This window comes from Nanorana parkeri, unplaced genomic scaffold, assembly GCF_000935625.1.
Source record: "Nanorana parkeri isolate BGI_ZX_2015 unplaced genomic scaffold, ASM93562v1 scaffold22, whole genome shotgun sequence".
Lineage (NCBI taxonomy): Eukaryota > Metazoa > Chordata > Amphibia > Anura > Dicroglossidae > Nanorana > Nanorana parkeri.
The window spans coordinates 1861514-1873526 of NW_017306290.1; the positions used below are offsets into that span (position 1 = coordinate 1861514).

Here is a 12013-nt window from a genome sequence, read left to right on the forward strand (position 1 = left end):
GGGGGGGACAGGTCAGGCGGTTAACACTGACCTGTCAACCCTACCTCATTGGTTGACAGGTCAGTAGCAGTGGAATTTACCCCCTATACTTTTTCTGTCTGGCGGAGTGCTATTTCAGTGCCAGGTGCTAAAGCACAGACAGCATTTCTGCACCAGACACCCCCCTACTGCTCAGCTGGACTGCCATCCCCCCCTCCTGGCACTTGCGGTGGGGGCATTCTCTACCCTTTTGTGCCATATAGCTGTGGGGCGAAAAATGCGCCTCTGCATATGAATGGGTTGTGAGGAGGGGGCGGAAATCACAATTTTGAGTGGTCTTGGGTGAACTGGGTTTGTGCCAAGCCCAGCCTCATCAGTAGCTGAAACTTACTGAAAGGTGAATCAAAGTACAAACCATGCAGACCACAGGGTACATAAACTAAAAGTTGTAATATACTCACATTTAGATTACAGTTAACAGCATCTCTCATTTCGCATTTCCCAAGTTTTCTTGACAAAGGCTTCTTCCGGCTTTAAATATATACAAGTGGATATTTCATGTATACATATGCCATACAAGCCACTTCTTACTTGAAAATATTTAACTCCATAGAACTCTCACTATTGTGTAATATGCATAGAGCACAATACCAGCTACATAAATCGCATCATATATGTTTTCTAACATATACAGGTGAAACTCGAATAATTAGAATATCGTGCAAAGTTCATTTATTTCACTAATGCAACTTAAAAGGTGAAACTAATATATGAGATAGACTCATTACATGCAAAGCAAGATAATTCAAGCCGTGATTTGTCATAATTGTGATGATTATGGCTTACAGCTCATGAAAACCCCAAGAACCCCAAATCCACAACCTCAAAAAAGTAGATTATTACATGCAATCAATAAAACAAGGATTGTACATAGAACAATATCAGACCTCTGAAAAGTACAAGCATGCATATGTACTCAGTACTTGGTTTGGGCCCCTTTTGCAGCACTTACTGCAATTACTTTTGCACGATATTCTAATTATTCGAGTTTCACCTGTATATAACCAAAGAACACTGGATATTTTCATCCCATGTCATCTGTTTATCTCTAATAAAGCCATTTGTCAGTATTCATCCCAATATTGTGAACTCTTCTAAAATGTTCAGAAAAATAAACACTTGTAAACTGATTTTATTGGTATGTGTATATAAGCGATATCCATATAAGCCTTTTTCAATGAAACCTGCGTTGGGATTTTGATGTGATGCTTTGAATTGTAATCCCTATGCGAGTATAAAATGTTTTAGTGCAGACCCAAGAGTATAGAAGCTATCTGTGCTTCACTTGCAGTGAGTTCCAGCTGAAGAACTTGCAGGCCATGACCAAGGAGCAAGTCTGAGAGAAGAGATGCTACTGGGATTGTGGATGCACAGATCTTGGATCCCAAGCCCACAGTGGGAGAACAGTAGATCTGATTTATTATCTAGCAGGAAGTTTCAGTTAACAGAAAACACCTTATTCTTTAGGAGCATGACAACATATTTACCTGCATAAAGAGGATTCTCTGCAGACAGTGGTCTGTGGGCAAATGATGCATTGTTACAGAGTGTACTTTGTTTTTCCCAGTTGCTAGAACTAAATACTTTTTAATACAGCACAAGTCTTTGATTGTGGTGTTACATATTATAGTATCAAAGTGACTGTTTGTAAAAAGAGGTTATACTTGGCGCAAACACTTGAATCCAAGGTAAAGAGCACAGTGTGCTTCATAATGTATTTTTTATGTATTTAAATTGAATTTGGCTGCACTCTACACATCTGCTGCTAAGACCACAGTGTTGCTCCATACATATTAGTGGACTAGGTGGTTTAATGCTGCAGCAACTACCAGAAGGTTAAATGTACGTTTTGTCTGTACGGATTTCAAACTTAAAGGAGAAGTGTGGGGAGAGTTAAAAAAAAAAAAAACGTTGCTTAGAGCCAGTGTGGAACACTGGCTCTAAGCAAGTGAGCTCACATGCCAGCTCTACGCCAAGAGCTGAGCAATCCTGTAACCTCTATAATCAGTCAGCTTTTAGTCTCTTCTCCCTGTGAAGAGCAGTGACTTTCAGCCTTTGCTTTCTGCAAAGATTCCCCTCTAAGGCCCCGTTCACATTGAGCGATTTATCGCGCGATTTTTGTAGCGATATCGCTCATATTTCCGCACTATATCGCTCTCTGTAGCTTCACCAATACAATTCAATGTAGCTGTTCACATCTCGTCGCTCAATATCGCTTGTAGCTCGTCGCTGGTAGCTTGTCGCTTCTACATGACCCTTTTTTAGAGCGATTTTGAGCGATATTGCTCCTGATTGCATACAGCCCAATAGGAAGATGTCGCGCGACACGTCGCTCAATGTCGCGCGATTTGCATGTCGCTCAGTGTGAATGGGGTCTAACTGTTCTTCCAGAGCAGAAGAGGATGTGCACGGCTGGCTCTGGCTTTAGCCAGCCGGATGGATCCCAAAAATATTGTCCGCACCCTTCTTGGCTGCGGCTCTGCAATGTCAGCTGATAATCTCCTGACTTTGAGTCACAGGTACATGTACTCCAGTGACCCAAAAGGGAAGTAAAACCAAAAAAAATATTTTGGCTTCTCTTTTAAAGTGTATCCGAAGCCAAACTATTATTTTTACTATTTTTTTAGATGGATTGGATCAAATGTGCCAAACTCAAGGCCCAGGGGCCGAATCCGACCCACCAGGCCATTTCCTAGACTTCTACTTTCAGATCTAGGGAATTAAGTTATTGCTAAAACCAGTAATAATCGAATGCAGAGGCAATTATGCATTTATATAGTGTTACAGATACTTTTTGAGGGCAACCATAGTGTTGATGTGGCCCTAATTTAAATTGAGTTTAACACCCCTGAATTAGATGAAGGTTAAACCCCCTGTTGGGTGTGGTTGCTGGTTGTATCCCACTGGTGATATTTACATTCACTTGCTGCCTTTGGGTTCCAACAGAAAGTAACAGAAGATCTTTTCAAAGTGGGGGCAAATCCTCTCGTAGTTCTCAACAGAACAGGTGTCCTTGAATTTTTCCTCCATTGTGGTGAGAGCTGTAAAATTTTGTATTTCCTTTGTGTCCCGCTGGCAATGGTCACAAAGACAAATAGGTTGAATCTCTCACTGGGAACATAGACAAAAATAAAAAACAAAGGCTTTCATTTTAAAATAGTACTAAGGGCAACATACAAAACCTAATATGTTACCTGGACAGGAAAAAAGGAACACCATTGCTCAATCTCTTTTGGCCCCTTTGGATATTATAAAAATTACTGGTGATCCTGCCAACAGAATTGTTGATGAAGCTTTTCTTTTGAAAGGGTGACAACATTCTCCCTGTGCTGTGTAAAGCACTGCAGTATGGTCTCCCTTGAGCTGCTGCAACAACTAAAACAGTGGGACATGAAGATGTGTAAGCAATGGATGTGGCTGAGCACACTGTTACCGCTGATTGACCAGCCTTGGCAAGCCACTCGGTAGCTGGCAAAGCCTATCTCTGGCCACTGCTAATGTGACTTCTACTTGTAGCAGGAACTTTCACATTCTAGCAAGACTACTTGCAAGTGCTCCTGTAACCCATCCACGTTTCTCTCCAGCATGTGGTGCATGTGAGATGAATTTCCGGAAGCCATTTCCAAGTAATACCGAGGTAATGCAAATAATTGTTTTATAAAATGGAATTGTCAGATATAATGTGTAAAATAGGAGCGATGATATAGCATTGTCATCTACCTTATGACCTGCCCATTGGATCAGTCTGGATATTTCCAGACTGATCCAATGGACCTTCTTGTAGTAGGCAGAAGAATTGGTAGCCCACTAAGCTTGATGGCTGTTTTTTTCTTTGCACGCAGTCCTCCACCAGTAATGTATTCATCACTTGCTCATTACCAAGCATTGTAGCCCTAGTGCCAGTAACCTTTTTGTTTTCAATCTCTTTTAATTTGATTAGTTAGTTGAAATGAAGGTACAATGCTTGGGAAGTTCAGCTTGAAAGCAGAAAATGCATATTCTAACTACCTGAGAATTTTTCACAGTCTGTGGGTTACAGTTCTTATAAATACTATCTGCTCAGCCAAGTGTAAAAGAGTTAGGTTTATTTAAAAACGGTAATGTGGAGTCAACGGCAAGGAACTTAACCACCGCAAAATAAATACAAAACTCTTTAGTTGCATTAGGCTCCCTCTAATAGAATGTTATAGAAAGGAGATGAAAAATAATATATTAATATATTTAATGACAACTTTGTTAAAAATAGTTATGAGTTCAAATTAAGTTTCCAACTGGAAATGCTACCGTTGAAAGTTTTGTTTGTATTTCTTCTTCAAACATTGCCCAGTAATGTGCTGATTTGGAAACTGTGAGTCCTGGTGGACTAGTCTTTTTTATGGAGCCAGGCAGATAGTCACATACAGTCCATGTGAGATTTTAGCATGACATTGAGTGAGTTCTCTGAGGCAGGCCAGCCTTTTGAAGCAGATGGCATGCCCTCTGTGGAAAGCATGGCCTGTAGATTGGGGTTGCTGTTGTCTAGTTCATCTAGCTTCTCTGTGTTATCTTCCCAGTTTATATGGAATCTTGTTACTCTAGGGTTTGATGCCAGGATGTTTCTTTGCAGCTATAATAAAATGAAAAGAATATTAGAATAGATATAACCACTAGCTCATTCCTATTATGTTGGTGTAAGCACTACCTGCATTAGATTTGGAATTGCTGGAAACTAACAATAACGGGCATTCCTACACACATTGGTTTTAAAATGGAGACAGCTACACTTTTGATAGCAGCCTTTAAGGAGCAACTCAAAGAGAACTATGGAAGCTCTGCCCAAAAAACAGGACAAAGGACTAGTCGCGTCTCCCTGCAGCTGATCATATCCTACTTACTGACATACCATGCCTTGTTCTGCTCTGTAGAGGCAGCCATCTTGGTAGAGGCAGGGTTTTGCTTCCCCACATGAGAGCAGCATCTCCATATCTCCTAAAACTAGCAGTCAGTGGCAGCAGTGCCTTAGATCTCATACTGCATGTATGAAGCTATAAGGCTGTAGGCACAGAAAGTACACTGCTATTTTTGAGGAGTAATTCAAGACAAAAGGTGCATTTTTCAGGGCACTGCTTAGACACAATTAACATTTCAATATATTCCCTATAACATAGCAAATCTTTACTTTTAAAGTAGTATTAAACTCTCAAATATTTTCTTAATAAATAATCCAGATCAAACAAATATACATTGCTCCGCAATGTTTTACCTTACATTTTCTCCTAAACAGTAATCATGTTTCTAAACAGCTGACTCTAGCTCTCTCTGCTCGGCTTCCATGAACTTCCTGTCAAGTACAAGATCAGAAGGCACAGAGCAGTCTCCAGCAGCTGTCCACCTAATAGCCTGGAGGAGGGAAAAGCGTCTTATCTTGACATGCCTGTGTGTTTGAGGAGACGCACACAGCTTACTAGACCCACTTTTTCTGTTTTTACGTGGAGTTTTCTATAAGCAGGGTCTGGTATGAATTTTGGAGGGGCAACACGTAATTTTTCTACATTTATGTTTTTACACTTTAGACTGAGGCGCCTCAAGATTTTGCATACTTTTGAAGGCTGCTGTTACTGAAAAAAGGTCGAGAAACACTGCCTTGCAGCATGAAAAAATTACTTTGAGACTGAGTATTTTTGCAAGTTTGTTCTTTATATGCAGATTTAGTTAATTACTTTTTTAAAATATAAAGTCTTCAAGATTTTTCATTACTGACCGTTAATACACTTATCAAAATAATGATACAGCATATGCCCATTTCCCTTCAAAAATTAGCTGGGTGTGAGATCTCTTTTGTCCATATAATTGGTTTTATTCCTGTATATGGTAGGCTACATCTTGTGATCTGGAGATTCAATGGATTACATTTTTAACATGGACCATTATAAACAAACGTATGTATAGCAGTATCCTGCTCCGTGGCAACCATAGACTACTGTAGCACAGCTACTCCAAAGATTTTAAATGTTGCCAGGTTCAGGTTGCGGCATCTCTTCTAAATGGATAACTTCTGTACTGAATGATCATACCTTGTGTTTCTGGATTTAGCTGAGTGGAGATGTCAAACTGTAGCTTGTTCAAGCATTGGCTGGCCCTTTTTAAAATGATCTGTGACCAACAAGGGACATTGCAGAGCACCCTCCCTCTGACCAGAAGTTCCAGTATTGGGAAAGGTATCGGAGCATTTGGGAGAGTACGAGTACTCGCCCAAATACTCGGTATTGGCACAGATACTAGTATAGGTATCGTTGCATCCCTAGTTAACGACATTGTGCATATGGAGGAGTTAACCATCTCTCAAGGACACCACAGAACAATCTTCACATACATGGTTCTACTGGAAACAGTTCCTGTTCTCCATGGAATAAACCTCGGCTGTGTAGGATGACTTTTTCCCCTTTCCATTTTGTGGTGACACCTCCTGTGTCATAGATTTGTCTTATGAACGACTGGTTTGGAGATGATGGGGGGGCATGGCTCTGGACCTTTCCTCCCGGGCAATAGCCGATACATACCAACCTGGCGTTCCTCCACCCCTTTTTTTTTTTTTCCTCCTGCTGCTTTCTCGGATAAGGTTTCTCTTGTCTTTTGCCTTTCCTATTCTGCTTCCTCTGCTTTTTGCAGGAAAGCTTTTGTTTGACTTCTTGGTGTCTTCCTCTTTCTATACATGTTCTGTTCACGGCCATTATATGGGTGTACATTTGGACTGTTCTGGTTTTGTAATCACTAACTTATGGATTCAAACAAAGAATTTAAATGTTGCTTGGTGCAGGTGACATTTTATAAACCTGCTCAAATGTGAATACACACATCTTTCTTTTTTGCCCTTTCTTGAGGTGTGTAGGTCCCACCACAAACAGTAGATAAGATGCAAGTAGAAAAACTGGAAAATAGGAATACCAGTTCATTCATGTTCTATGTTGGCTGTTTTATGGTCTTATATATTGATTTGAGGTTATTCTTTACTGTACAAATGTAGTATTGCTTAGGCACCATTTCTTTGATTTGAGTTAGTTCTGTGTGTCTATTTATATATCTTGGTCACTTGTTACTAGTAACAAAAATATAAATCTAACCTGTTGAGCAAGTCTTCAGCTTTAACACCGTAAGAACACAATCCTTATCACATTGGTGAAATCCTGTTTAATCACTTAATAGACAGAGTGCAACTTGTAACTCAGCAATGTAGGGTCTTTATAAATCCAAGCTTGTTTATGGCATTCTATATATTACAGGGGTGTGGAAATAAATACATAAAAAAAAGAATTAAAAAAAACTACTTGTCCAAGGATTAAAGCAGAGGCCCAATCTGCTTGTCCCTCATGATTACTTGTCGTGATACAAAAAAATAATTGTAACAAAACTGTATTTAACCGTGCTAAGAAGTGTTTCTCATTGGTCAACGTGGTCATGTGACCGCGCTGACCAATGAGTGCTCGCAATTTGCGAGTGAAATTCAAAATCCATAGTGCAGGACTGCACTGGATGGCAGTATGGGGTACAGATAGTAACCCGTACCAGCGAAAGGTAAGTATAGCAGCAGGGGGGAGGGGGGTCAGATTTTAGCAGGTAATTCCATTTTCCCAAAATACTTTGGAAAGTAAACTTACCTGTAATGCACCTTGTGCATGTTAAGAGATCGCTGCTGCCCAGCTACCACAATATGGCACACAATGGAATGGGGGCAGCATTCAGCTCCTACACAATGCCCTATGAGTGCATTTATTTGCATGCAAATAGCAGGTTTGAATTTATTTTATTATATTTTTAAAATATATATTAAACTTGTTTATACATTTTTATTTGTATTTATTTGTTTTACTTGTTTCACATAACTTTATTGCCATCACACAGGGGGGTAACAAGACCCTGTGTGATAGCATTTGGAGGTGACAGGTTCTCTTTATGAGCCTGCCCTCCAATACAGAAGATCTAGCACTTGTGACAGCTGACAAAGGAGTGCTGCGAGTACAGCGGTTCTTTGTCACTGATCGCAGAGCGGAGATTGATCATTCTCCGCTCTGCTCCCTGCTCTCCATCCTGAAGGAATTTGCCCGGGGTCCCCTGCTTCTCTGGAAAACCATGGCGCAGAGGGAGGTGACGGGTGAGGGACTAGACCATGGGGGGGGGGGGCATGACAGACAAGTTATTTAAGAGGCTGTACAGCCGCTCAAATTTGTACAAAATGGCTCCCTCATTCTACATTAAACCCTGCTTGCCCGAAGCAGGGCTACATGTAAAAAAATAAACTTCCCAGCACCCGGTACAGCAAGTTTTTCGGGCGATAGGAATTCCACACCCCAGATATTGACCTGATATTATGAATGACACATGCTGGCGGCTGTCATATTCCTAGAATGATATGTTCTTACAGTAGGACACAGCTGTAAATGCTTATTTAATGGCCATTGTGTTGCTTTTCTCATGTGTTCTTGCCTTTGCTAGGATTTTTCTAATGTGTACTTATCAGTGCCTGTAAAGCTGTTTACTGTACTGCAGATTCAAACACAAACTGTAGTAGGTAAAGCTTGTGCACTGGTGCCAAACTGATCCACTTTCAGCCTTGTTCCAAGTCGGCACCATGTGACTTGTAGTGGTAGAACAAGCCAGCAGTTCTTACCTTGGAATAGTCTGGTTTCACTGGTGGGTTTTCCCGCAGTTCTGTTTCAGTGTATTCATTATTAACATAGTAGCCCACTCTAATGAACTCCTGACTTCTGTATGTACATGTTATTAAAACTACTGTGACACCAACTGCATCTGCATCAGGAATGAGTCCAGCGTTGGGAGCATCCGCCTTGAAGTGAAAAGAGGCAATGATTATCTTTTGGGGAAAGAAAAACATCAGTAATACAGCAGAATGGGGAAAAAATGCACAAATAGTACAATATCACTCCGACATTGCTGTAGACAGATCCTCCTCTGCTTTTAATATTAACCCTTTCCGAGCTGAAGTGATAAATTTGAAGTGTAACGCAGGAATATTGTTATTGGCATAGCAGGTATGATGCTGCCCATGTGGGGATTGCTGATTGATTGACTGGAATACATGACAATGTGTGACTACATTGACTATATTAAGACAGCCTTTGGGTTACATAACATTTGATCTACATAAAACCAACTTTAATGTTCTACATTGTTTGGGCACAAGTTACTGGAGCCCCTACCAGTCAATAGTACTGTAAGGATGAAGATACAATTTATGAGGATCTGTGCTTTGAAAAACTGTATATTGATTCTCCAGTCTTGTACTCAGGATTCACAAATTATGTTAAGATACACTTGCTGGTATTTCCTCCATGCATGAAATATACACATGATAGGTTAGGATGCTTCTAGGAGTTAACCACTGCCCCTGGGAGCACCCATGACCCTTTTTAAAGCTTTTTACACTTTCCATTGGGATGCACAAAGGTGAAAAGAATTTATACTTAAGCTGGCCATACACCTTACAACCAAGGCTTTCGTCTTGCGATGGTTGTAAGGTAATTTAAAAACGTACAATCTGCCCATCTTGGACAGGAAGATCGTACTTGCGATCCTCGCAAGCCCGCCCCGCTGGGGGGGCAAGTGGGCTTCCGATGACTGCAATGCTGAAAGGCAGTGTGCGCTTGCGCACACCGGCCCGTCCGGCATTTGTCTTACGAGCAGGCCACCAACCCGCCGAAAATCGTACGATTCTCGGCGGGTTTTCAAACATGCTTGTAAGACAAGACGTGCGACCGTACAGTAGAAACGGTCGCACGCCTTCCATACACCTCCCAATTATCGTACGATAATCGCCAGGTGTATGGCCACCTTAAAAATGGGCTGCAGGATAGCACAAGCATTTGATCCAATGAGCACAGGTGTTATTTCAGAAATCCAATGGGGATGGTGGCAGGGAATCAAAATCTGCAGCAGCTGTGCAAGACAACCAATCAGCTTCTATCTTTTGTTTTCAAAGCTTAGCTAAAAGTGACGCTATACTGAGGAGTTCAATCTTAAAAATACGTTCAAGTACCTTAACTATTAACAAAAATCTATCTTATTTGTGTATCACTCGGCTGTAGATCTTCAAATCATCATCTCTGAATTGGTGCTGACACTGTCCTTCCTTCTGGAGGGTGGCTACTTTTCTTTCCCATGGTCCCTGTGTGTGTGTTGTAAAGTAGCCACTGCTCCAAGATCACTCCTGTGATGGACTGGATATTTTTCTAAATGATTTTATGAATGGAGTACTTTTTGCTACCCTTATTAGGTGGACTGGATCCAGTCCGCAATGCACCTGTACATCACCAGATGTTATAGCAATGTAATGCTTGCTGGTATATGCAAGGAATAAATCACTACTGCAATGATTATTTGCTGCAGAGGAGGACAGGAAGAGCTGGAAAGGCTATGCATTGTTTTGTCATGGATGCTGCATGTCAAAGAAAATACTACTGATGATTGAGATATCACAGACGTTTCCCTGTAGCCACAGAACTCTAGTGGTATAGCCTTTTAGTTGGTCAATTCAGCTCCTGGATTTAGCATGGGCCCTGGCTTTCAGTGCTGCTGGTGATTCAAGCAACAAATTGTGCTAGAACAGCATCTGTTATTAGGGTGCTATTTTAATATGGTGCTGAAACAAGCAAATGCAATTTTTGCCCAGAACCAAACTGGTTAAATATGACATTGTCATGCCACCCTCAATGTTTTCCTCAACTTTTGGACTGTGCAGTATTAGTGTTCATACAATTGTTTGGTTTTGATACATGTACTCCTTGGAAAGAAACTAATAACAGTTCTTGTTCATTGCATGGTATCTTACCTGAAATACAAACATGTGCCGTCCTGCAGGTACGGGTCCTACCAACACAGAGTCCAGAACCTGATCATATTCTTCACTTTCAGCAGAACCCACATATATGATTTTCCATTCCAGGTCTGTAGGAGAAAAAGCAATGTTCATCAAGTGTATTCCTCAGTTTTAAAGTCTATCTCTACCCTAAAGTGATCTTTGTTTTTCTAGTTGATGCCAAGCTGAAATCCATGTTGGCTTTTTTTATGTCTTAGAGTCCAGTGTCCTACTCCCCCAACTGATTTTCCGTTATGCAGAATTAACAAATAATTGTGGAACCCAAACACAAGACTGTCACCTTTTTTTGTTACAACTCAACTCACATCTCAAAAGACTGATACCTTTAGTAGAAGAACCTGGCTAGTGGTTCACCTCACCAGTGTCTACTCATACTATTTTAACTTGTGTTTCCTAAAGTACCTGACAAGAAACAATCTGTTTGATATTATCACTGATGTAAGCTGTTTAAAGCAGATCCAAAATAAAAAAAAAATGTACTACTTTCCCACTGGTTCAGCTTTGTGCTGCAATTAATTCAAGAACTGCTCTGTATTTGGTTATCTGTTGGAAATTGTGACCAGTTTCCCATTCCCTGCTGATGAAAGGTATCCCTACAGCATTATGCACCATTTGAATTCCTCTCTTTCAGCACTGCAAGCTAAATGAGAGAAATCCATTGATTTCCCCATCCACTCTAAACAGCATGGAGGGAGGAATCCCCACTGCCGGCTTTGTATTCAGCAAACAGACGGTGCCTGCATCTAATTGAAAAGGCAGGGTCACCCATGGCTGTGTGTGTAGCCATCTTTAATGTTATGGTGGTGTTCCCAAAGAGATGAGCAGTGATGGCTTCCACCATGCATGCTGTACTCCACACACTCTGTTACATGCACTGTGATAAATTCCAGACAGGGTGTAATGTTGCCAGTGATGGCTTTCTTTTTCCCACTTCACCTCAGGCTTTTTTTTTAGATGAGCCCTTCATGATGGTAGTTTCAATATGTTTCTTACTGCCTGTGGTGCTAAGGGTTGCAGTTAAGACCATAAAATCCCAATGAAATGAATTTAATTTTGGGTTGTAATTATTTGAAATATCCAGGGTGGTGAAATGACTCGAGTGCG

General features: G+C 40.8%; 2 protein-coding genes across 2 annotated transcripts in view; one reads left to right on the plus strand and one right to left on the minus strand.

Moving 5' to 3' along the window:
- MCM9 (minichromosome maintenance 9 homologous recombination repair factor) overlaps positions 1-12013 on the plus strand; it is a 73318-nt gene that overhangs the window by 29869 nt on the left and 31436 nt on the right. The window lies entirely within an intron of this gene.
- The window catches only part of ASF1A (anti-silencing function 1A histone chaperone), a 13172-nt gene continuing 5262 nt past the window's right edge, over positions 4104-12013 (minus strand). Inside the window, exons 2-4 of the mRNA XM_018563805.1 lie at positions 10862-10977; positions 8684-8860; positions 4104-4645 (exon numbers count right to left, since the gene is read on the minus strand). Of these exons, the coding sequence (XP_018419307.1) occupies positions 4433-4645; positions 8684-8860; positions 10862-10977 (506 nt within the window). The 3' untranslated portion in view covers positions 4104-4432. The remainder of the gene's footprint in view (positions 4646-8683; positions 8861-10861; positions 10978-12013) is intronic.